The sequence below is a fragment of the Lemur catta genome, chromosome 8 (genome assembly GCF_020740605.2).
Source record: "Lemur catta isolate mLemCat1 chromosome 8, mLemCat1.pri, whole genome shotgun sequence".
Taxonomy (NCBI): Eukaryota; Metazoa; Chordata; class Mammalia; order Primates; family Lemuridae; genus Lemur; species Lemur catta.
In genome coordinates, this window is record NC_059135.1 from 44,847,178 (window position 1) to 44,874,759 (window position 27,582).

The 27,582-nt window shown below is 37.1% G+C and overlaps 1 protein-coding gene and 1 non-coding gene across 3 annotated transcripts; one reads left to right on the forward strand and one right to left on the reverse strand.

The window, feature by feature from the left end:
• Positions 1–228: 228 nt before the first annotated feature.
• DUSP19 (dual specificity phosphatase 19) lies at positions 229–17,350 on the reverse strand. 2 transcript variants are annotated; one of them, XM_045559001.1, is made up of 4 exons: positions 16,869–17,350; positions 12,891–12,937; positions 5,595–5,747; positions 229–700 (listed from the first exon to the last, which is right to left on the reverse strand). In XM_045559001.1, the coding sequence occupies exons 1-4, from the start codon at positions 17,269–17,271 to the stop codon at positions 461–463; spliced, it is 843 nt and encodes a 280-aa protein (XP_045414957.1). In that variant the 5' UTR covers positions 17,272–17,350; the 3' UTR covers positions 229–460. The 2 variants fall into 2 exon arrangements, with proteins under 2 accessions (XP_045414957.1, XP_045414959.1); XM_045559003.1 differs by having other exon boundaries at positions 615–700; positions 5,595–5,629.
• A 9,903-nt stretch (positions 17,351–27,253) lies between these two features.
• Positions 27,254–27,366, forward strand: LOC123644261. Its single transcript, XR_006737078.1, has one exon. It is a non-coding gene; the product is annotated as a small nucleolar RNA SNORA77 (small nucleolar RNA).
• The last annotated feature ends 216 nt before the right edge of the window (positions 27,367–27,582 follow it).

Sequence of the window (27,582 nt, forward strand, 5' to 3'; positions counted from 1 at the left end):
AGGTATTGATTTTTAATCTTAAAAAGATTCTTTACAAAGAAATTTACCTCCCTTTGAAACAGGAAGTAGCTCTTCAAGTTTTTTCCTTCATGAAAACAATTGCTGGAGTAGAAAAATACTAAAAGGCTTTATCAACCGATTTATTCTTTCCATGCTCTAATATAAATTTTAAATGTAAATCTTTTTCTTCTACAGAAATCAATGACTAGTAATACATTGTTATTAATATTTTCCTTTAGTAATTCACAGATACATTTAATCACACATTATAATAGCAAAGAAAAAATAATATAACTTTAAAATGTATTCATAAACTAGCTCAGGACAATCAAATTGACCTCTGTTTACACTTGAAAAATGGAAGAGAATAGGAAGTTTTTGCTAGTCTCCTCTCCAAAAAAGGGGAACAATAACTAGGCCAATTCAGAAATTAGTTGTCCCTAATCTGCTAGAATGCAACTCACAAACTGTCATCCCTTTCTAATTCCGGTGTTTCGTCACATTTATTGCTTTCTTTGCCCTCTTGATATATACGAAGCTGCTCCATGAAGCCAGAATTTGGACATATGGAAGGCCTTGCATTTTTCACCAAAGAAAAAGCACTGGTAAATGAGGTTTCTTCAGAATTCATCAGGAAGCCTATTACAATTGCAGCAGCCCTGGAAACTCCTGCATTACAATGAACAAGAACCACTCCATTCTGCAATAAAATCAGACAAAAATCTTCAATATTAGTTTGGGAAAGCTTATTAAATCAATTGAACATTCTTATACTACTTAAAATTATAAAGTAAATATTCAATTTTAGCTATTTGATTCAATTTATCTGATTATTAAAATACAATTCATTGCAAGCAATGAATGGAAAATCAATCAATCAATCAGTCAATCAATCTACACCTTCCCTCCCACACCCCCAGTATTGAGATGTTTTGATGATGTGTTTGGAATTCTGAAACAGTATCTTTTATTAAACTAAGGTAATCCAGTAAAGTACACATGAAAGCCTAATAACTTAGTAGCCAAATGTATGTAAATAAGAGAAAAATCACAGGTAATATACATGGAAACATAAATAAAACCATAATCATAAACTAAACAGAAAGCTAGAAGCATTCCAGGTACATATAGTGTTCCCATAAAGCAATTAATGTCACTGGCTTGGAAATCTATATGTAAAATGATCAGCAAAGAAAAAGTTTTCTTCCTTTGGACATAATTTTCTTCTGGAAGGAAGTAACTTAAAAGCATTTAAACTTATGAGGTAGTAAAATGATGATACAAATAGCTGACAATAAGGTGAAGTGGAAAAGGTAATCAGACACCAGCATGAGGTCAATAAATGAAAAAACGTTTCAGGTAACTTGCAAATGATACTATCCAAGTGAAAAGGGACATAGTGCAACACCAGTGCTGATGGGGGCAATATTGCATTAATAATGAATGTGATAGATCTGCTGGGACAGCATTGATACAGTTTGGCTTATCTTAGGCTTTTAAAAAGTTAATGATCTAACCAAAATGTAGTGAACTCTGAGCACATCCTACAGAATTAGACATTGCATTAATAGTTACTTTGTTTCCTAATTCTTCATTTGGTATAACATATCAAAACAGGGTGGAACAGGGCAAGGAAAATAAACATACTACCAAAAACCTTCTACCCAAAGCACTCATTAAAAATATTATTATGATGACTCATTGGATTATTTTACTTCTGCAAAGCAGTTGTCTCAGGTTCATATACCTGTTGCAAAATTCCTTCCCTCAATCTGTTGAAACAAATTTGCAAGTATATCTCTTTTCAAGACAGCCAAATGACCAACAAAAAAATTAGTTAATATTTTGAAAATCATATCAAAAAGACAATGTCAATTGCATTCTTATAGATATTTGTGACTCATTTCCAAACCTTAACTGTTTTTGCACAAGAAAAACAAAACACAAATATTCACTATCTATGTCAGTAACTTCTCACTTTGTAGTGATAGCTCATTTTTATGAAACTTAAGATGTTTAAAATTATATTATAGTCACTGATGAAAATTATAATGAACTTTAGCTCAAAACAAATTCATTAGATATTCAAAAAAAGCTTGCAATCATAAGCTTAATAAACAGGGGAGGCCCTTCAATGTCATTTTTAATGTTTCCTGGTTATATACTGGTCATCTTTATTTTATGATCCATACATATGCCTTTGAAAATGAGACCAGTTTTATTTTCAGTCTTATACACTGTGCATCCAACTTTAGCTAATATTTTAAAATGTTAATATTTTCTTCTTGATACTTTCTTTATGTAATAGCCACCTTGCTACAGCTTTTAAATTTATCTACTCTCTACCCTTTTATTATTCGTTAGGGATCATATTGTCCTTGAAAGTATTTCCAGAAAAATTATTGGCTTTATATCCCTTTTCCAGAACTCAAAATAATGCAAAATAATCCATAAAGCAATTTTTTTTCCTTTTCACTTGCTGTTATACTATGCCTGGAATACTTTTATTCTTCTCCTTGATCAGCTAACTCTGACTTCTGTGCTAAGAAGACTACTTCTCTCGAAATGAGATGAAGGCAGGAGGAATGTCTTAACCATCTTCGTATTCCATAAATGTTTGCTAAGTGAATAAATTAATTTGTTCTGCATTTCTAAGAGGAAAGTATTCTCTCAAAAATTCAAATCACCATTTTGCTATGAGTGGATAGTAAATATGCTATGAGCAGACAGTAATTATGCTATGTATTTCCATTTTATAGAATTTTCTTTGTTCTCATGCTGTTATGAATAGCTTTTCAACCAGATTGCAAGCTCCTTGAGAGCAGCAATATGTATCCTTCATATTTTCTCAGAATAAATAAAGCCATGAAGAGATCTCTTCTAGAAAAAAAAATCAGTGAAGAAAATTCAAAAATTCTATTCCTAAAACTATCAGTAAGCTGAGATTAAGATCCCAGTACAAAACATAAAGCTTGAGAAATTAGAACACATTGTGGAATTAGTACATCTTATCAGAAACATCTTATGTAACTCCTCAGATTCTTGTGGTGTCATCATCTCATGGAACCTCAGCTCGCCCTGCCTCAACTGCCAATTCTGTGGCCAGCTGCTCCCCTTAGGTCTATTCGGTTTTGCTTACGTAAGAAGGCAGCTCTTCTCCCATGGTGCCTACGTGCATAGACAAGCAGACCCTGAACTCTGGATTCTCTTACTACTTCTGAATTTGGATGAAAAGTCATACCACAGGCCATTGGATTTGGCTTCTAGGTGGCTGCTGAAGGAATAGAATGTTGTAACCTGGAATTGTGGGGTTAGTTACCTCTCTGTCAGCAAACTTTGACCAATGGGAAACAGGAGCTGACAGAGAGCTAAGCAGATAAATTTTCTCTCTTTCGTCCATCCCAAGGTCTGTACTGAGGTACAGTTTCTTCGTTCTGCCTGTCCAGAAACATCTTATGTGGTAGAGCAGCTGTACTTTCTAAGCACCCAGCTATTTCCCTGTCAGCTTATTGTGAAATGAGTTCAGCAGAGTAAACACATCACCTTGCATTGCCTCTCATCCTACCTTGAATCACGTTCCTTTCTTCTTATTCTCACTGTCTAGAGACTGTACCTCTCATACTAAGCATCAGCTCTTAATCCTTGTCTCAAACTCTGTTTTTAGGAAACCCAAGCTAAGATTCATTCTAATTAACTACTGGCCCAAATTAAAGCAAAGTTTAATTTTTTTTAATTCCAAAGCTTGTTAGAATACTCAATTTCTTGCTTTTCTTTCTAGATACTAGTACCCTCTCTAATTTTTACTTGCCGCATATACATATCTTTTAATTTTAATAGGGATATGGATGATATTTACACTTTACTATCTAAGGCATATTCTACATCTCCTTAGAGAAGCAGCCAATACAGAAACATATCATTTTTATTTATAATACTATTAACTGGTACACTGGAATGTAGCAATCTAGAGTCTATAAAATTTTTCATAAGAGAACAGCATGGCTAATATTAGGGTTTGAATTAGAAAACCTCTTCCTTTGCTTTCATCCAAAGACAGTAATGCATCACTTAACAATGGGGATATGTTCTGAGAAATGTGCTTTTAGGCAATTTCATTGTTGTGCAAACATCATAGAGTGTACTTACACAAACCTAGATGGTCTAGCCTATTACATACCTAAGCTATATGGCATAACCTATTATTACTCCTCGGCTACAAACCTATACTGTAGGCAACTGTAACACAATGATATCTGTATATCTAAACATAGAAAAGGTACAGTAAAAATACAGTATTATAATCTTTTGGGACCACTGTTGTATATGTGGTCCATTGTTGACCAAAATGTCATTATGCAGCTCATAACTGTATCTGCTATTAAATAAAGTTGATGAACAGTAGAGTTGAATAGTTTTATATTTTCCAGGTAGTCTAGTACGATGGCACCTAGAATAGTGCTGGGCATATAAGGCACTCAGTAAATAATACTAAGTAAATAATACTAAATAAATAAAGGAAGGGAAAGAGGGAGGGAGGGAGAGAGAGAGAGAGAGAGAGAAGAAGAGATGGTAGAAGAGAGACTACTAGACCAGAATTCAATTAAACTTGATTCTACTCCTAATGTCATTGTTATGTATGCCAGGAGAGCTGCTTCTCTCTGTAAGTGCTTCTTCTTTACCTTCTATTTATCTTATATAAATCTCGCAAGAATTATTTACTGACTAAAAATGATGTCATTTCAAGGTATAATTATTGATAATAGCCAACCTAGATGCCCTGCCTGTCAGAATGTTGACGTGGATATAATACCAAGATTGAAGTACTATGTTATATTGTCTGTTAGTCTTCTAAAATCAGAAAACCAATGGATGGACAGTTTCCGATCAGCATTTTCATGCAATCTCAGTAAAGCAATTGACACTTAGTCCTTAGAATGCCTAAAAATTCTATTGCTAAAAATGCATAGATTTGCAATCACTACCTCAGACATTAAAATGAATGTAAATTAATCATCATAAATATACTAACAAGTCTAGAGTAGTCTGTGTCCTATAGTTCTTCTGATTATCCTGCAAATTGGTCAGAGGACAGGCTGCTATAAACCCTCTAAGGACATCTAACTACATATTTACACAGGAAAATTCAGTAAGTAGAGAATTTTATCTCCTAACATTTCTTAGTAAGGCCTAGGAAGATGAGAAACTGAATTAATGTTTAAAAGTAAATATCTCATTGAGAAAAGATCAATTAGAAAACTGAGTAACTGTAGGAATTAATGCACTACTATTGAAGGGGAAATTTCATAATGGTGTTTTAGAGCCTCAGTACAAAAAGAATAAACATTGGGTAACAGACCCATACTCTCAAATTTCTGCTTTTGAAGAACTATGGATCAAAACAAAACTTACTATACAATCATTATGTGTAAATTATAAATAAAAAAAAGTTTAAAACTTCCCTGACTTTACCACAATGCAATATATTAATATCAATGTAGAAAAATTGCATCTATCCCCCATAAATATGTACAAATAAATAAGTGAGAAAAATAAAATAAAGATATAAAATACAGATACAAAAAAAAAAACCTTACCTTCATTTTTGCTTGTTCAATAAATTCAAAACATTCTGGAAAATAAGACAGGATATTGGTTTCAGGAAGATCCAATATAGAAATGCTCTTATATGTAAAGTCAGTTAGGAAAGCATTTTCTACTCCATATGCAACATTGAGAATATGAGTCACCTTAAAGAGAAAGAAAAAAGATGATTTTTTTAAAAGTCTCATGATTTAGTGATCTAAAAAGAGACTGGGATATTATTATCTCTACCAAGAATAATAAAAATTTAAACATGACCCACGTGAATGATACTTCCCCCAGAAAGCCTTCTCTGACTGCTACATCCCTCACCAGAAGTGCCCCTTCTTCATATTCTCATAGCCCCCTATACTCTCCCTATTACAGCTCATATCACTTGGAGATTGTTTGTTTCCCTCACTGCACTAGAAACTTTATAAGGGGAGAGAACACGTCTAACTCACTATTATAAGTGAGTGAACAGTGAGCTTAGCAGAAAGTGTTTAAAATCTTTGCTGAATAAATCAGTGAATATCCATATAAAAGAAAAACAAGAGGAGTATATCAGCGCTACACAACTTCCCTTTCAATAATTATTTCCCTATTTTTCTTCATACTCTTTACTAATAAAATGGTTCTCAAGTTTAAAAGCTTACCTGGTGAGCTTTTAAAAACTAGCAATGCCACAGGGCCTCATACCCAGAGATTCTGATGAATTAGTCTAGATGAAAAGCGAGGGTGAGGAGGAATAGCTGTGAGATTTTTCTTCAGAGAGTACATTTAAGCAATCTCCTCCTACTCCATCTATGTATTTGAGCCCCTTTCCTAGAGTCCACCAAGCATGAAGAGGTAAGCCATGTAGAAAACCCAGTAAGAGAATCCAAAGACTAAATGCATCTGAAAAATGAGTCACTGTTTCTTATCATGACAATGCTTCTTACTGTATTTATTCTCTTTTCTTAGTGTGAGTCTTAGGCTTTTGCCTAACGACAGTATTTTCACGTATTTCCACACATTTCTAGAGTATTTGTCCCCACCACCCTCACAGGCATGGCTCTGGCAGTGCTCCACTCTTCCTCCCCACACAGTTGAGTAGATTTGGGTGGACACTTGACTTAAACTAGGCCAATCAGATTATCTTTAGAAACTTTAAAAATAGATTTAAAAAACAGCTAGAGTAGTAACCTACAAACGTGAGAGCTTTACGACAGCCACTTCCTATTATGTGCTCAGAGAAGCAGAACAATTCCTGCTGCAAAGTCAGATGAGTGGATATGTGCAGAGAGGGCTGTGGGTGCCAGTGGATGGAAGAGAAGGGCTGTCTCAGATGGCCTTCCATTTCCTGGCTCCAGTCTCTGGTGGGGCATGGCCATCCTTGCCTTTGAGTCCAGAGATCCCCCTATCTTTATACACATTCTTGTTCCTGGCTCACGTTGCTCAAATTGGTTTCTGGGGCTTGCCACCAAAAAAGTATTAACTGAGACACTCAATGGAGCCAAGCCTCATAAAGGGAGAGCCATCAGCCATTTATGAGCCTACCTGCCTTGTGCAAGAAAGACGAGAAAAGAAACTCAAATGTCTACTTAGAAGAGATTCTTAAAAAGAGAGGAAATGGGAGCAACTAGAAAGAAGGGAGAGCATTTTCAGAAGATAAAGTCTGAAACGTCCTTCTGCTTTCCCCAGCGAAGTCTGGTCTGACTATATCACATCACTCTCACCCCAGTGCTCTTGTAGCCAGGATTATAAGATTCTGCTCTTAATAACACAATATCTTCCAATGTTTTATAACATTGATATGTTTGCATTGTCTTTACAGCTATATTATAGGTTCCAAAAAGATCAGAAATGAGGTCTTACTACTTACAGAATTCATACATATATGTGTGTGTGTGTCCTTGCCTTATATATTTTCCCTATATATCACAGGATTATGGAGAAGATCAAATGAGAATCTTGGGGAAACACATTGAAAGGTAAAAGTGCTTTGGAAATACTATGGATTATTAAACTACCCAATGCCTAGGTAGTTTAGCTGTTTGGAAATGCAATTTCGATGTGTATTGATTGAATGGTCCTGATTAACAAGAATTGCACTGAGTCACGGGTGGTGGTGGTGATGGAGAACCCAGCCTAAAAACCCTTTTGATAGTAGAGCATACTTTTAAAACTTAGTTATAGAGGCCAAGGCGGGAGGATCGCTCGAGGTCAGGAGTTCAAGACCAGCCTGAACAAGAGCGAGATCCCGTCTCTACTGAAAAAATAGAAAGAAATTATTGGGACACCTAAAAATATATAGAAAAAATTAGCTGGGCATGATGGTGCATGCTTGTAGTCCCAGCTACTTGGGAGGTAAGGCAGAAGGATTGCTTAAGCCCAGGAGTTTGAGGTTGCTGTGAGCTAGGCTGACGCCACGGCACTCTAGCCAGGGCAAAAGAGCACGACTCTGTCTCCAAAACAAAAACAAAAACAAAAAAAAAACAACTTAGTTACAGAGCTCCTAACAATGATTGCCCTTGAGTTGGGATGCCCTTCATAATAGGGATAATAAGAATAGCCCCTTTATTGAGTACTTAGTATGTGCCAGGCATACAAGTTATCTCACTAATCCTCACATTTAGGCATTATTGTAATAAAATTTTATTTTTTTAACTGGTTCAAAAATCAATACATTATGAAAGAAAACATTAAAAAGTCTTGCTCTGTCTCTACTCCATTGTCTCCCATCCTAATGATAACTACCTTTGTTGATTTCTTGCATATTCTTTTAGAATTTCTTCATGCAATAATTCTATTTACTGACTTTCTTACACAAATCTTTGAGTTTTTTCCCTATTAAAATATGTCCTGGAGATCTGTTCATATCAGTATATGGAGACCCTTCTTTGTGTTCTTTTTTATTCTATACAGTATTCTGTGATGTGGGTGCACTATTGCTTATTTAACCAGTTCTGTATGGATGGACAAGTGGGTTGTTTTCAGTAATTTGGTATTAAGAACAATGTCACAAAAATAACTTGGAACATTTAATATCTTACACTTAGTTTTCTATTCTACACAGTGCTTTATTAGGCACACACCAGGCACTCAAGGGACACTTTATTAATAAAACAACCATTATTATCAACTCTAAACATTAAAATTAAATTCCAACAGCAATTTCTGAAATGGTCTTACACAAGAGAATTTCTACTGGTTGCAATATTTTGTTTAAATGCTAGGACATCATTTTGAAATGTAGCATATATTTAAATCAATGATTTTGTTTTACAGCATCTTAAATTTTTCTAGGAACCCTCCTAGCATTATTAACAGGGTCACTGTGTACAGAGATAGCAGGATCTTTTAAACAGCTATTTGTTTCATATCACCAGGATGAAGCTGAATTTGAACTAGTGTATCATAAGAGAGGAGAGATGATAAAAACACTTGCCAATGCAGACATTCATGAGTTTTCATTTGTCATTTTTACCCTGAGAGATATCAACTTAGTGTAAATAAGAACTTTGAAGCTTGTTATACCTTTGTTAAAATATAGATATAAGAGGGTTACTGTTAGGAAATACAATGATTCTCATATCCTTATGCAATACAAGGCCATTATTTCTTGTTGTCAGGTAGTAATTATAACAAACCAAGAAGAGTCCAGTTTAAACACGAGTCAGTAATTTGACAAGTAAAAATATCAAAGTAGTTAATGAACTGGTTAGTACATAGTTACTAATATATCCTTGGGAAAATAATTGCAAATGTTTATCACATAAATTTTTTTATCCTCAATTCAATCAAAATTTTTTCTCAGAGCTGTGGGTGACAATGATAAGTAGGACAAAGTCTCTACCCACTAGAATTTTGCTAAAAAAAAAAAAAAGAGAAAGTAGAGGAAGGGAAAACATGTTCACTGACAGTAATAACATAAGACAGAAAGGATAAGAGCTAGGAGAAGAGCAAAGTGCTCTGGGACCAAATAGGAAGAATAGAATGCTGAACTTGCCCCTGTAGGCCCTGGGCCTTCACATTTGCTATTCTCTCAGCCTGAAGTGCTCTTTCTCCATCTAAACTCGGCTAACTCTGTCACAGGGCCCCAGTGGAAATGCCACATCTCAGAGAGCCTAACTCGTGATGCTCCCCACCCCCGCCACTCACCTCTCACTGCCTTGTTTTAATGCTTAGAACATGTTCTCATCTGAAAATATCATATTTTAACAGCAGAGACCTTACTACTTATTAATTTCCCTATTTCCTATACTTAGAAAGGGGATTAGCAAAAAGTAGATGCTTAATATTTTCTTAAAAGACAAATGAGTGAAATACAAGATGTTATAGTACTACATTCCTTCAAGTAAAGACTCCTCATTCTCACATACCCCATTTGCCTCGTGTGTGAGAGTCCGTGTTGCAGTCTTTCTGGCTATTCCCTGCTTCTTCAAAATCACTTCTTTTCCACCCTGCAGTAAAAATTCTTGCTCATTGGTGTTCATACAAACTGATCCTTCCATCTTCTACCCACTCTCTCCCTTGGGCACCTCTCAGTCTGCTGAATCCTACCCCGAGTCCTACCATTACCCTGGCTGACATCAATTTCCATTTGGGTTTAACAGTTTCCTGTTCACCTTATTTCCAGTGACCTTCATCATCACTTTAATCATCCTCCTTCAAGGCCAATGCTAGAACTTCTCCAGCTCTAATTCCATCAGTTTAGGCATCCTACTCTTATCTTTCCTGCTCTTTCACTCAGTTACTCATGCTAGACCTCACAAGAACCATCGATTCCATCATCCTTCTTTTTATCTACTAGCCTCCTCTTGTCTTCACTTCTATTGAGCTTGTTGTCCATCATCTACAACTTCCTTTTCTATTTATAAGGCGCATTCCAGCTCTGTGCTTGGGGGTCACATGGCCTTCTACTTTCTTAGCACCGTCCTCTAACCATAATTCTTACTTTTCTGTATCTTCAATTCCTTTCTCTACAGTCAGCCTTAAAACATGCTCAAAACTCTCCCATCTCCCTCCCTTGACCTCAACATCATCTATGGATCCTCTCCATCTTTTTTCTTTTCTTTGGCTGCCTTCACTTCCCCACTGCCCCTCCGTTCTTAATCTTCTGAAATCTGGCTTTGGCCTCCAATTCAAACGAAACTGTTCCCACCAAAAGCACTAACAACCTCTTTGTCACAAAGTCCAGTGGGCATAATTCAGTCCTAATTGTATATAAACTGTCACAGCACCTAATACTGCTTAAAACACTCTTCCCTCTTTGGTTTCCATGACATCACATTTTTTAACCTTCTTATGAGCTCTCTTAGCTCCACCTCTCCCACTGCATTCTTCTTCCTTTGACCATTCCTTATAGGTTGGTATAGCATTCTGTCATAGATCCTCTTCCCTTGCTTGCCTTATACCTTTCTCCAGGTGATTTCGTCTACTCCAGTGATTTCAATCACTACTTACAAGGTGAAGATTCCTAAATACATATTTTTATCTCTTTCCTGAACTTCAGACCTCACATATCCACACTTCCTACTGAACAACTTTGCCTAGGTGATCCACAACAGCTGAAATTAAAAATGTTCAGGCCAGGCGCGGTGGCTCATGCCTGTAATCCTAGCCCTCTGGGAGGCCAAGGCAGGTGTATTGCTCAAGGTCAGGAGTTCCAGACCAGCCTGAACGAGACCCCGTCTCTACTAAAAAAAATAGAAATAAATTATCTGGACAACTAAAAATATATATAGAAAAAATTAGCCGGGCATGGTGGCGCATGCCTGTAGTCCCAGCTACTCAGGAGGCTGAGGCAGTAGGATCACTTAAGCCCAGGAGTTTGAGGTTGCTGTGAGCTAGGCTGACACCACGGCACTCACTCTAGCCCAGGCAACAAACTGAGACTCTGTCTCAAAAAAAAAAAAAAAAAAAAGTTCAAAACTGAGCTCATCACTTTTCCTCCCAAACCTGTTCCTTCTATCTCATTCCCTATCTCATGTCATGACACCAACCCTACTTGGTTACCAAAGAAAGCTAGATATCAGCCTTGACTCCTCCCTCTCCCTCAGCCTTATGCCTTCCTACCCCATAATTAATCAGGCACTAAACTGTGAGAATTCTACCCTCTAAAAAAATTCCTCAAATCCATCCACTTCTCTGTCTCCCCACTGCATCCCAATCTAAGCCACCATCATCTTTTTTAAGATTACTGCAACAGCTTCATAACTGGTCTCTCCATCTCTAACTTGAGCAACCCTCCAAGCTAGTTCCTCCACTGCTTCTAAAGCGCAATCTTCCTATAATAAAATGCAAACGTGATCCTACTATATCCCTGGGTAAAACCTCTCAAGGGCTTTTCACTGTCTTTTGACCGAGTCCAAACAATGTACTTTGGCTTGCATGGCCTTTTGTGATCTGGCTCATGCTTACCTCCCTGGCCTTTCTCTTGGTACTCTTCTTTCTCATGCTTTCTATTCCAGGGTTACTGAACTTCTTCTCTGTCCCTAAAAGCAACAGCCTTTCTCTTGCTTCTGGGTCTTCACACATAACCATTTTTTTTTAAAAATCTGAACACTTTTCTGTCTGCTCCCTCCCCAAGTTCTTCAGAGTAAAACTTTAATATCACTTCCTCCAAGAAGCCCTTCCTGACCCCTCTACCCCGAAACAAAACAAAACAAAACAAACATGGATTAAGGGTATCATCTCCTGGGCACTCTTATAACACCATGCTCTTCCCCATCAAAGCACCCAATACAGTGTACTGTAGCTGCTTTTTTTTCTCTCTTCACTCTCTGCCCCTTAGATCATAAGCTTTATGTGAACAGAAATCTCTTGCACCCCTCCAACCATAGCAATTCCATGACCTGAAACAATGCTTGATAAAATGATAGGTGGCTAAAAATTCTTTTGAGTAAATATTGAAATAACAAACCACATCAGTTGTGTGGAGAAGGGTGGGAAGAAATGGCATTAGAGAAGAGGTGGTATGTGAGTTGGGACTTAAGACATGGGTAGGTCTTTGACAAGCAGAAATGAGGGAAAGTCTATCACACACAGAGGAACTATATAAGCAGAGACAAGAAAGACATGCCTCTAAGGTCAGGTTCATGAGGGTATATAAAGTAGATTGAGAAGAAAATAAAATTGGAAAGATGGATTATAGATCCACATATTTGAATTAGGTGCAATTATTTTTGCAGCTTTATTAATAGGATAGCCAAAATGTTACCAATTAAACTCTAAAGCTTACCAAAGATGAACCAATACAGTTTTTTCCTAAATAAATGTAATAAAATGCTTCCTATATGTGGTGTCAGACTTAAAGCATTTTTTACCTTGTGCTTTTTCAGTGTATCCAGATCATGAGCAGCATCTTGTGACCCTATAAGAAATAAATCATATCATCTTGAACATAAATATAATCATCCTGACTTTATATAAATTTGTGTAACAATTCTATTAGTTATTCATTTATTTTTTTAAAAACCCAACCACTTAGGACCTCAGTCCAACTTTCTGAAGGGCAATTTGGTAAAATTCATCAAAAAATATTCATCCCTCTGCAGTTAGTCTGATGGGAAAAATAAAAAATAAAAAAAAGAAAGAAAGAAAGAAAAATATTCATCTTATGTTTGCTCTTGAACTCTGGAATTGCGCTTCTAAGAATTTGTCCTAACAGTTATAGATGTTGCAAAGATTAGCTATAAGGATTTTTATCATACTATTGTTTGTAATTTAAAAAAAATCCAAAACAAACAAAAAAACAACTAAAAAGCCCAATAATAGGGGTTGGGTTAAATAAAAGATGGTACATTATATAGTGAAATATATATAACCATCAGTACCATTAGAAATAAGAAATGGAGAAGAATATTTATGGCATGAAAATATATTCTCAATATATTAGGTGATAAAAGTAGTTACAAAATACCATCATTTATTTTTATAAAAACATATATATATTCTTAAAAATGGACAAGAAGTATATACAACAAAATGTTAACAGTGGGATTGCAGGTGATATTTTTCTTTATGCTCATTTGGATTTTTTTACAATAAACATCTCTTTCTTTTGTAACTTAAAAAAGAGTATTATGAAAATCAGACAACCACAGGATGACTTAGTTCTAGCTGATCTGGGAATCCCCAGTAGCTTAGAGCAAATGCTGTTGGGCTATAGAATCCAGGCCACACTCCATGTACCACTAGGGCTGTGCCCTTCCACAGTCCTTCCTGTTGCAGTCAGCTTCCCAGATCTCCCACACTTGGAAACCGGTTCTAGTTAATAAGCAAGTTCATATGGGGGAATAACTAATTTAAGTAAAGCAAGTGTCAAAATTGAAAAACCAGGGCATTTATATTTAAAGTTTTTAAGCATTTTACTGTCCTGAATTAGGTTCCATTTCATAAATGGTGTTTTTCTTACCTTTCCCATCTGGGAAATCGGCCAAGTTTTATCATGTGATTTTAGGTAGCTGTAAGGCCAGCAAGTGTGCTGTTTGGCCAATATCCTCTTGTTAATACCAAGCTGAGAGGCTCCTTTCTGAGCCTACATTCAGCTTTATTCTCCTTAAAATTTAAGTCAACACAAATGGACTTCAGGTAATCAGCTTATGTTTTCCACCTAATACTTAGTAGTATTAAGTTCAAGTCAATTCTCCCTACAGTGTAAACATCAGCTTTTCTCCAATGTTAAGTATGCTTTATGTTGCAGTCTGTGATACACATTTTCTATTTTATTTTATTTTTTTAGACAGAGTCTCGCTCTACCGCCCCTGGATTCAGTGTAGTTGTGTGATCATAGCTCACTGCAATATCAAACTCCTGGGCTCAAGCGATCCTCTTGCCTCAGCCTCCTGAGTAGCTGGGACTACAGGCAAGCACCACCATGCCTGGCTAATTTTTTCTATTTTTAGTAGTTCCCAGCTAATTTTTTCTATTTTTTTAGTAGAGATGGGGTCTTGCTCTTGCTCAGGCTGATCTCGAACTCCTGACCTCAAGCGATCATCCCACCTCAGCCTCCCAGAGTGCTAGGATTACAGGTGTGAGCCACTGCACCCAGCCTGACAGATTATATTTTTACTTTACCAAAACCAAAAGTTTGACACACCATGCTGGGAGAAGCTGTGCTGCTTTGAGGAGGTGAAGGAAGCTCTTAAAATCAACCAGCAAACAACCCCAGCCTCCCAGAGAGAGACCAAGTCTGGTCAGAAACAACCCCTTCATCATTCATGTGGAAGAACTTTAGACGTCACCATTCATTATCCTAAGGAATAAGGCACTTGTAACCAGGCAGAAAAAGGTCATCTTTCAGAAGAAGGGATCTTGTGCCTGATGAAATTATCCCATTTCCTGGTCCAGAGAGAAGACCTTATCAGGACTAGTTTCAGAAATTCCTCCCAGGACTCTCCCAGGATCCTGGGGAGGGTTCCAACCCTAATCTGAGAACACTTTAGATAAATCCACATTAAAAAAATAACATGGGCCAGGCGCGGTGGCTCACGCCTGTAATCCTAGCCCTCTGGGAGGCCGAGGCGGGTGGATCGCTCGAGGTCAGGAGTGCAAGACCCCGTCTCTACTAAAAATAGAAAGAAATTAGCTGGCCAACTAAAAATATATAGAGAAAAAATTAGCCGGGCATGGTGGCGCATGCCTGTAGTCCCAGCTACTCGGGAGGCTGAGGCAGGAGGATCGCTTGAGCCCAAGAGTTTGAGGTTGCTGTGAGCTAGGCTGACGCCACAGCACTCACTCTAGCCCGGGCAACAAAGTGAGACTCTGTCTCAAAATAAATAAATAAATAAAATAACATGAAGACACTGAATTGGTGAATAATTAGTGAAAATTCTGCCATAATTATTTGAAACCAGTATTACTACAGTGGAAGCCAAGTAACTGAAAAATGTACCTGGACGTATTTTCTTTCCTAGATATGGTGAGCCAGACCTGGGTGAATTAGCTAAATGACTCACAATTTTTCACTGTTAATTTGGCAAGAATATGGTATAATTTTTCACTGGGCTGCAGTAACTACTTGGAGATATTTATTTGGTGAATTTAAAGATAGCCTATATAATAATTCATATAATACATAATACAATAATAACTCATATGTATACTATAATCAATTTGTGTCAAAAACCTTTCACAACCACCTCAGGACAATCCTGAAATAGGGAGATAGTGTTACTTCAGCTTTACAAATGGCTTTTTGGAAGACCAGAGAAGATAAATGACTTGCACTAGCTAATCTAGTATATTAGAGGCAAAGCAGGGTTGAAAATTTGGTCTACATGAAGCAGTCTAGTATAATGATGGAGAGCAGGATTCAGAGGTGGGCTTGATGCCCAGCTCTGTTATTTTCTAAGTGTGTTGCCTTGTGCAAATTACATAACCAATCTTAAATCCCAATTCCCATTTGTAAAATGAAGCTGATGATCCCTACTTCACAGGGTTCTGCAAAGGAGTGAGATGCTGGGTGTACTTCACATAGTGCCTGGCTATTTCTGACTCCCAGTTGAGTGCTCTCTTTACTCAACAATGTCTTCCTTGGCTGCATAAATATCAACAAGTCATTTAATCTTTCTAAGTCTTAATTTCTCTATTAATAAATGAAAAATAATTCAGACCTACTTGAAAACATTATTGGCTATTTTTTTAAGAACACAATACCTTATTCTTGCCAAATTAACAACTCTGTACTTTTGTAATCTTGCTACTTGTGGCCTATGCTTGCATAGGGACTCAGTATTTCCATAATACAAAAAAAATAATAAATTCGTCAGGCTCATATCTATAAAATAAAATCCCTTCTTCTAAACACTCCAAAAACAGACACCATGAACAGATAGGGCCCCAGGAGACATGTATTCCATATGGTTTGTAACCGCTGAGTAGGCAAACAAGCACATGGCTAGTTCAAGTATTAAGTTTTCTATAACTTTGACACTTGTCACTTGTAGTTTTGCCTGATAAAAGCATTGGAATTTTATTCTTTTAAAAACCTATATGTTTTATAATCCAAGAAAACACGTCAATGTGTTATCCTCCAGAGAAGTTAGAAAAACAGAAAGAAAGCTTTTCTAAAATTCAAATACCAGCTGCCAAGTGCTACCAGAATCTATGCTTCTTATGGGTATGTTGTGGGGCAGAAAGGTCTCTAGCCGGCTAACGGAAGTTCCGTATCAAAAAAGGAAACATTTCAACATTTTGGCAGGACAGCTGATAATAAAGACTATTATACATAAGGGTGGAAAATGAGACAGCAACGTGGCGAAAAGGACTCAAGAGACTTAGTGGCAAGTCAATATACTCACCCAGGAGCAACCATGGCTTAATCACGCCAACTTGCAGGTCCAAGCTAAGGTCCTGCACATAACCACAACCACCCCCACTGCGCGGCTCTAGTTCTTCCACAACATGAATTCTGGCATCTTTCCATGTTTCTATAATTTTTTTTCCAGTTAGCGTTGTCACCCTTGTGCATTGCTTCCTGAGATTATTCCGGGAGAATGCTTTAATTTCCTGGTTTAGGGAGTGCATTACATGAGCAGTGGCTGGAACAAACACAAGCAAAGCCAGCAAGCACAGGGACAAGCACGGCCCCAGGAGTGCTCGCCTCCCCAGGTGACAGACGGCAGCGGCCGCGCGCCAGGAAACCCAGACGTCCAGCTCCGTTTTTCCCTGCACTGCAATGTAAGGCGAGGTTTGATTGGTCATTGAGAAACGGGCGCCGATTGGATTTTGTTTCTTCTTCCTGTTGGCCAAAAACCTGCGTATTCCTTGCAGGCTTAAGGGATCCGCTGGGGAGCTTTCTTCTTGTTGCTTTTTAAATCTAGTTTTATTATACACCCCGAATGGTAAAATATAAGACTTGGAGAGAGAGCTGATATTTCCTGGCCCTTTAAAGGCAGCGATTTTCTGGATATGTTCGATTGGTGTCATTTATGGGGGTGACCATGCACGACGGCTGCTGACCTGTGTTTCGCTCCTGCTGTAGTGAGGCCGGCGGAGTCACAGTGCAAAGCTGCCCACATTGCAGGGCCTCTCCCTCCCCCTGCTTTTGGGCTATTCCAGGGGGTGGAGGGTACAGCAGACGTTCAAGTTATTTCTTGCTTCCTGTGTACTTCACACTTTCTCTTTTCTGCTGTTACTGCCAAGAGGAACGTGTACTAGATAAAACTGTTGTGTACATTTGTGAGGCCACACTTTAAATAAAATATGAAAAAAATGATATTTCTTTTTAAATTTCTTAATGTTTCTATATGTAGATTGACAAGAGCTTAAAGATTATATATTTTCTGACTTTCTGCCTGTCTTTTCATTTTATGTAGTAAACATTCACTCTTTAAGAATTGCAGCAAGTCCATCCATGCAGAGAACTGAGAAAATCAAGATCGCAAACATCCAAATTTATAAAATATAAATTATAGAATAGGATTCTGATTACAAAAGGATGATTTTTTTGCAAAAGAAACCATAAAACTTCTTTAAAGAGGAATTGTCCTAACCCCTGGTAAAAGTAAAATTCCAATTTGAATTGGAATTTGACACAATGTATAAACATATTAATATAAGGTAAAGAAGTTACACTTAATGAAAACTTACTCTCCAACACCACATATTAAAATTTTTCTTAAAAAAATTTTTTTCTTGGCTGGGCACGGTGGCTCATGCCTGTAATCCTAGCACTCTGGGAGGCCGAGATGGGAGGATCGCTCGAGGTCAGGAGTTCGAGACTAGCCTGAGCAAGAGCGAGACCCTGTCTCTACTAAAAATAGAAAGAAATTATCTGGCCAACTAAAATATATATATATATAGAAAAAAAAATTAGCTGGGCATGGTGGCGCATGCCTGTAGTCCCAGCTACTCGGGAGGCTGAGGCAGTAGGATCGCTTAAGCCCAGGAGTTTGAGGTTGCTGTGAGCTAGGCTGACGCCACGGCACTCACTCTAGCCTGGGCAACAAAGTGAGACTCTGTCTCAAAAAAAAAAAAAATTTCTTGTTGAAACTTTGTGACATAAAGTAAACTATTACAGACTAAATGTTTGTGTGCCTCCAAAATGCGTATGTTGACGCTCTAACCCATAAGTTGATGGATGGTATCTGGAGATGGGACGTTTCAGATGTAATTAGATTAGGACATAAGGGGAGGTCCTTCATGATGTGATCAGTGGCTTCTTGAGAACAGGAAGAAATCTCCCCACTCCTCCCACCCACACACACATACCAGGGAAAGGCCATGCGAGGATATAGGAAGAAGCCTGCAAGCCAAGAAGACAGCCTTCACCAGGAATTGAATAGGCCAGCACCTTGATCTTGGACTTCTCAGCCTCCACAACTGTGACAAATTTCTGTTGTGCAAACTACACAGTTTATGGTCTTTTGTTATGGCAGCCTCTCCCTCTTGAAAAGGGACAGATCAGCCCAGGATACTCCAAAATGAAAAATTAAAGAAATTATTTTCACCATTTATATAATCACAGGTTCATCAAAACAACTCTGACCATAAATCAATCCATATCATAATAATGATCAAAAAATGACTACTAATAAGGGCTTACCACATGCTGAAGCACTATGCATATAAACAATTTTAGACTCTAAGTATTATCAGTTAGGTGCTTAACAATGCTTTACACACATTACCCCATTTGACCTTACCACAAGTCTATTATGTACATACTTTATAATCACCTAATTTTTTTTTGAGATAGTTTCTTGCTTTGTTGCCCAGGCTAGAGTGCAGTAGTGACATCATAGCTCACTGCAACCTCAAACACCTGGGCTCCAGAAATCCTTCTGCCTCAGCCTCTTCAGTAGCTGAAACTACAGGCACGCACCACCATGCCTAGCTAATTTTTCTATTTTTTGTGGAGACAAGATCTGCTTTATTGCTCAGGCTGGTCTTGAACTCCTGGCCTCAAGCTATCCTCACTCCTCGTCCTCCCAAAATGCTAGGATTACAAGTATAAGCCACCACGCCTAGCCTCATCTACATTTTATAACTAGGGAAACTCATACGCAGAGAGAGCACATCACATATTCTACATTCTCAGCTCATAAGTTTAGAACCACAAATAAAACTGAGGTTTGCTTCAGTCCAGCGCCTTAGCTCTTACTTACTATGGAATACTGCCCTGCCCCCAAAATAACTGTAGTTAACAAACATTTATTGAGCATGAACTACATTCCAGACATTGTCATAACAGTCATTGGAGGTATAGCAGTGAATAAAAACAAAGTCCCTTCTTTCATAGTGCTTATATCCAAGTGGGGGGAGCAGATGGACAGACAATAAATATATATAATAGATAGATAATCATGTTGGGTCATTAAAAATAATCAAGTGAAATAAGGGAACAGAGTGAAAGGGCATGTGCCATTTGCTGTAGGGTAATGAAAAAAAGCCCCTCTGATAAAGTGAACACTGGACAGAGACTTGAATAAAGTGCAAGAGCCAGCCCTGTAGATATCTGTGGGAATAGCGTAACAGCAAGTATCTAAATTTCCCATGCTAAGTATTATGTCAAATGCTGAGACAGGAGTGCACTGGTGGGGAGGTGGGAGGTGGGCAGATTCAAGAAACATCTGGGTGGCCAATATGGCTTTAGGGCAGTGAGTTAGGGGAAGAGTTCGAGGAGATATGGACAGAGAGAAATAGTAAAAACTTTGAATTGTATTCCGAGTGAGATGGGAGACCACTGGAGGGAACTGGGGAGAGGAGTTATATGGTGGATCTTATGCTGTGCTGCCCAGATCCTCCTTCAGTGAATTTCTGTTGTCTCCACTGCTAGGAGTACTATTGGCTTACCGGTAACAATCCCTTCAGGGACTATCTCAGCTACAGAGGGCTGCCATACTGAGGTTGTGCCCCTCACAGAGTAGACCATATCCATGGTTGATTGATGAGGGGTCATAAATGCCTGCATCTTAGCCCAACTTGGGACAACTCTGAAGGGCCATTCTAACTCTAAAAGGCTAACGTGGTTGGCTGAGCCTGTCATTGGGTCTATATAATTGCTTGAATTATAATATAATTGCCCAATCTTGTTTCCTTCTTCCTTTCCACAAGTGTTGATCCTGAGAGCACTCCTTTAAAAAAGTGTTGCATGCTAAACTCTACCTGAGTTAGCTTTCAGGGAAACTTAATTTGTGATAAATGACATCATACTGCTTGTGCTGTAGAAAGATCCTGGCTGCTTCGAGGAGAGAGGGCAGGATAGAAGCAAGATTTGTTAGGAAGCTAATGCAATGGTCCAGATGGAAGATGACAGTTGCTTGGGCTAGAATGGCAAAGAGGAGGAGGTAACAAGTAGTCAGATTCTGGATATATACAAAAATCAAGCCAAGAAAAGCCAAGAAGATTTCTTAGTAGATTGATGTGGGGAAGATTTGAGTAATTCCAAAGTTCTTAGCCTAAGCAACTGAAGAGTAGATTTGCAATTTACCAAGAAAGGGATGATGCAGATATGAAAAGCAATTTGGGACATGTTGAGTTTAATACGCCTATTAGTCAACCAAATGGAGATGTCCAGTGGGCAGCTGCACATATGAATCTGGACTTCATTAGAGAGGTAACTGCTGGAAATGTAAATTTTGGAGTAATCAGCTTAAAGATGCTGTTTAAAGCCATGGAACTGAATGCGATGCTCTGGTAGTGAGGGTTAATAGAGAAACCCCATGTGTGCCAAGGAGACTAGGAAGGAGAGGTTGGGGAGGTGGAAAGAAAAGAAAGTGAGTTCTGAGAGTATAAATAAAGTGGATTTTTTTTGTTTGGGGGGGGTGGTTGTAGAGACAGGGTCTCCCTATGATGCCCAAGATAGTCTTGAACTCCAGGCCTCAAGTGATCCCCCTGCCTTGGCTTCCCAAAGTGCTAGGATCACTTGCATGAGCCATTGCACCCAACCAAGAAAGTGTTTTAAAGCAGACAGTGTAATCAGCTGTGTCATATGGTGCTGATAGTGTTAAGTGAGCTGAAGACTGAGTACTAATGCTGGATTTAAAGGCCTCCTCAATAAGAACAGATCTATGTCCCAGCAATATACAAACATTATCTGATTTAGTCTTCATGATAACCTAATGAGGTAGATATCATCTACTCCATTTTTATAGAGAAGGACATTTAATTTGGAACTAAAAGACTTAGCCTTTGGTCACACAATTCAGATTTGTTTGTTAGGTTTTACTAACAAGGTTGGTTGAACACAGTTCTATCTTACTCACGAGCCCATGTTCTTTGTACCACATTGTGTTATAGAGGATAGGTAGAACTGATGGTTACACATTAATACTTGCAGTCCCTGCTGATAATGTGGTAATGTTAACATGTCTGCAATAACCTTGAATGTTAACACATTGATTCTTAGATTCTATCCAACTCAATTCAACTTTTTGTAGAAGAGAAACCAACATCCAGAGAAGTAAACTGATTTGCCTAATGTCACATCACTTGTAATCCCAGGTCCCTTGACTCAATATATAATGCTCATTCTACTTCACTGCATGGCTTTCCAAAAACTTCTTTAAGGTCAAAACTCCTTTTCACAAACCTAGCCTTGGTGCAGAGGTGTTAGGAGAGGCACCATTCTCTCAGACCTGGGGTGCTGGCAGCAGAGAAAAAAGAGGCAAAATGTTATGAGACCCAGGCCAGAGGGAGAGGGCAGCATTCTACCCCTAGGCATTGCCTATGCTGGGACATGATTGGTAAAAGATTGTCCTGGAAGAGGGGACACATCCTTACAAAGGCTAAGAGGCCCTGGGTTCTGGGGAAAAGGAGAATGTGTGAAGTGAATACACCCTGGAATATGTTCCTGTGCCCTCCATATAATTTTTCTCCCCTAACAGATTTACAGTGTATATGCCAAGTGCTACACTAGGCATTTTTGAAGCATTATCTCTAATCCTCACAAAAATCCCCCTTTTAGATAAGTAACTGAAATGCAAAGAGTTAGTAAGCAGCAGATCTTGTATTCAATCTCAGGTCTATTGGATTCTAAGACCCACTTTCATCCTACTACAAACTCTGAAATATTATATAATTAAATCTTCCATGGGAATATGTAGCCCTCATTAATTCAGATGTGACTTATATACGCAAAAATCGTTTATAAATAACCAAAATCCTCCACTTTGCATTACAGTTTCTGGCCTGAGTTAGTGATATCAATTCTGCACTTCACTAAGAATATGCCGACACAGCTTGAAATGAATGCAGAGAAAAAGTAAATTCGTCTGTGATCATGGCACCTGCTTCCTGTATGATGTTTTAAAAGACATTTTCAAAAAAAATTAGTTCAACTAAAAAAAATTTGAATGCCAATTTTCTTTATGAATACAATGCCTCATATACAAATTCGTTACTGGAGCATTTTGATTACAGAGCATTTTTTATTTATATATGCATAGTTTCCGTTAGTTATATTATAATGATAATATAAAAAGCAGTACAAACAGAAGTAGAAACCTCCTACATTTCCTTCCAAATATTAATTATTTGGGTGTCGGTGGTAATATTTTAGAATCTCACATTGCCCAAACAAGTGAGGTCTTTTCAAAGCTCAAAGAAATAGAACTTAGAATATAATTCAGAAACTTAGCATTCCAACCTTTGTGATAGACTTTATTTTTTTAAAAGTAGGCTCTATATACTTGTCTAATTCTTTTTCATCGTTTGCACCTTCCCTCACAACACAAATCATTTTAAAACTTAACTTTTAGATTACTGACATGCTAGATATGTGGGTTACCTTTATTGCAGCCACTTATGCTTCAAAACCAGGAAATAAGTCAACCAATGAACACTTTTGGAGTATCTGCAATGAGCTTAATACTTCATAAAAGGATGTGAAGTTACCAAAAAATGGTGTTTCATTGAATTTAAGTTACCATTGATTATAAGACACACCATTATTTTATGTACCACCAAGAAAGAGGAAATACTCCCAATTAAATCATGTTAATCTAAGACAATAAGTCAATAGTATGAAAAAATGTACATTTTAGAATCGATAAAATTCAACAATTAAAAATTGATTTTTATTTCTAAGAGCTATAGTTCCATTTGGAAGGGGGGGGAAATAAACTCAGAAAAAATGTCACAGAATAAGAAAAATAGTACAAGTATTAGCAAAATCATAGAAGTAAAAAACAATACATTTTTGTGGGGAAACTTCCTAGCTTTAAGCAGGGTGCATGCTGGAAATAAAATTTACACAGTATGGTTGGTATAGATTATGTAAACATCAAAAACCAGGTGGAGATTTTTGGGCTTATAGTTTATGAACATTAGGAATGACATGATAAAAAGTATTATTATACAAGCTGAAGAAAATAAGTCAGAGGACCAATTAGGAAGCTAAGTTAGTAATCCAGGTATAAGGGACATGACAACTTGGATTATGTTGAAGCCCTTAAGAAAAACTGATGACTCAAAAGGCATTTTTTAAAAAATATAAATGAAAGCTTATAAAACAATGAATATAGGGATTGAAGCAAGAGGCTTATCAACAATAATTTCTGGCTAGGGCATTTTGACACTAGTGTTACAGGGATTATTAGTTGTGTTTTTCTAAGGTATTGAGGAAGCCCTCTTATTTATTTAGTGCCTACCACATTGTAAACATTCAATAAATATGTCATGGATGGATGAATGTGAAGCCATGACATCTGAGTTGAGTTGAGGTCATTCACATAGAGGTGATAGTTGGATGAGAAGACATGAACTTCTCAAAGGAGCCGGTTTAGAGAAAGCCCAGGAGAGGACAATGCCCTAGAGGACAAAATTTGGGGGCTTGAAAGCAAGTGAAACATGAAAAGAAATCAGATGAGGAAAAGTTATGGAAACCAATAGAAAACTTGGACAGTCTAATCAAAGGCAAAATAGAATTTTTTTAAAAAGTTGTTCAATGGTATAAAAAGTTACAAAGAGACTAGGATAAAGAGAACCAAGAAAAGTTAAGTTGATATGATAAAATGAGGTCAATTTGTTATTTTTCATAGAAAAACTTCTATAGAATGGTAGGACAGCTGTCAAATTAGAGGATTTGAAGAGATTTGATGGATTGGAAGTAGAGGCAGATGTAGGTCATGTTCAGAAAGTCCTAGATTGTCAATGACAGAAAATTCACTTCCACAGTGTCACCCTCAAGGTATGTTGACCTCCTCATCTTCTTCCAGGAATTTATCCTCCCGTAAACTTTTAAAAATTCTATTAATTATAAAATATATGTTTATATAAAACATAGAACATTTTAGTTTAAAATGATAAAAAGCTAAGAAGAAATATGATCAGATTATTTAAAAGAATCAAATAATATGGATAATGTGAACTAAATTAATAAAATCATAGATAATAACAATACTAGGGAATGTATTTTGAAATTTAAAAGAAGTACTTTAATGTCAACTGAAAGGACATGATGGGTAGTAAAGTTACTGGATACATCATCTTATGGACTGGTATAGGCAACAAGAGAATAATAGTTAAGAAGTTTAGAAAATGTTTGGATCATCCATCAACTGATCCAGTTCATTAAGGAAAGCATCCATATTCCTGGATTTTTGATTGATGAATTTGAAAGCTATAGTACTTTCCCTCAAAATGTGTCTTGGTGTCAATATTCATCAGGGTAACCAATAAGTTCAATGTAATATGACATGTCTTCTACTTTTATCTTCAATTCTCTCTTTTTTGTTTTTTTGAGACAGAGTCCGCTTTGTTGCCTGGGCTAGAGTGCCATGGCATCAGGTCAGGCTAACTCACAGCAACCTCAAACTCCTGGGCTCAAGCAATCCTCCTGCCTCAGCCTCTCGAGTAGCTGGGACTACAGGCGCACACCACCATGCCCGGCTAATTTTTTCTATTTTTAGTAGAGACAGGGTCTCACTCTTACTCAGGCTGGTCTCAAACTCCTGAGCTCAAGCAATTCTCCCGCCTAGACCTCCCAGAGTACTGGGATTACAGGGATAAGCCACAATTCTCTTTTTCAATTGAGTCAGGAGTCCCTCATAACATTTTTTTCTCTTGGAAATACTCCTACAGAACTTCATATTTCTCTGGAAATATTCATATATTTTATAATGATGAAAAGTAAAAGATAGAATCACTAGAGCTATACATAAAGATGGAGCACTTATTCTTTTCAAAACAATGGTTGTTTAAAACTATATTAATTAATTTGGAACAAGACTCCATAGAGTGAAAAAAAATTTTTTTCTATCTGTGAAAGGTCTCTAATTCTATATAAAGTCTTTTACTTCCTTGGACCTAGAGTTAAAAGACTAAGATTTTAAAACTTTATATGTACTTTTAAAACTTGAATCTAATATTAATACATTGATAAATAAGTATTTAACATGACAGTCAACTATATTAGGTGGATAAATTTGGGGAAAAACTCAAATTTCAAAAATCATCCAGTACTGAAATTCTAGAAAGCAGTATGATAAGAGTACTGAAATGAAAGTGAATAAAGGTTATATTGCCAGCTTTTTTGCTGACCTAAGCTTTGTATTTTGTTGATTTTTAACTGAAGAATTTATCCTATCTCTGAAATCACATGATGCTTAAGTTTGAAAATGACAGCAAATATTGAGAACTCTTACATAACTATTTTTTATGAAAAGATTGTGTGCTGTTTTATAGTTGTACTTTTTGTGTACTCTTCAGCTATTAGACGATGTTTGTTTACTAATCAAATTTGTTAAAATAGCTGTCTTGTGAAAAAAAGCAAAAAAATTTATTTTGTATATTTGATGTATATTTCTTATGTTTCTATAAAATATTAATAAGTCAAAGTGCATGGCTTCCTTTAAATATACTTTTAAATATATATGCACTCATTAGTCTGGAAAAAATTAACTCTGGTACATGAAAAAGATTTATTTTCACATAAGAAAAGAAACAGATGAATGATGCTATGTAGTTTCAAAGCTAAATGTGGCTAAATCACTGGTGTATTAAATTGCTTGCATGTTGGTGGAAGCATTATTATATTATTCTAATTCTAATCATTACTGAATTTAGTACTTCATATTGAACCCCATACATGATGAAACCTATAATGTTTCCAAGAAAATTAGAAACTCCAAATTATGAAGGAAAAAAGGTTTCTTATTGGCTAGTGTAATTATTCAAAAGAATCTTTATCATGATGTTTTGCATTTGATTTAAAATTATGGGGAGGCTGAGGTGGGAGGATTGCTTGAGGCCAGGAGTTCAAGTCCAACCTGGGCAACATAGAAAGACCCCATCTCTACAAAAAATTTAAAAATTAGCCAGGCATGGTGGCATGCCTGTAGTCCTAGCTACTTGGGAGGCTGAGGTGGGAGAATTGCTTGAGCCCAAGAGTTCAAGATTACATACAGTGAGCTAAGGTCGTGTCACTGCACTCCAGCCTAGGTGACAAACTGAGACCCTGTCTCTTTAAAAAAAAAAAAAAGATAGGGGAAGGAGGGTTATAAATCAAACAGAATTAGCCATATGTTGACTAAGTATTGAATGAAGCTGGGTGATGTGTGCATGGGAGGAAGCTTAACTTCATTATTCTCTCTCTGTTTGTTTGAAAACATCCATTATAAAAAGTAAATAAAAAGTTAAAATATTAAAGCAAATTAAGTTTATCAGAATATATGCATTTGTGATCTCCTGAAAGTGGCTAGTCTCTTGGAAATTTAAGCATCTTAAAGAATTTATTTCCTTTGCAGAGTCACTCAGCACTAGGTGGGTGCTCTTTCTGTTTGCCAGAGAAACATTCCAGGGCACTATGGCCACATTGACCTGTTAAGGGTGATGCAGATGCTCTGGGACACAGAGGGGAAAAAAATCATTTCTTGAAGAAAAAGAAAAGGCCAAGCAAGAAAAGGAAATAAAAGAGAAAAAGGAAAAAAAGAAATTGCCTAGCTAGTTAGAGAGGGAGAGAGAGAGAGAGACTAGGTAAATATGCCCCAAATTAATGAATGCTTTGGGAAGAATAACTCAAGAACTTTTTGTAATATATCCTGGGTTCTTGTTTGTTTGTTTCTTTTTTGA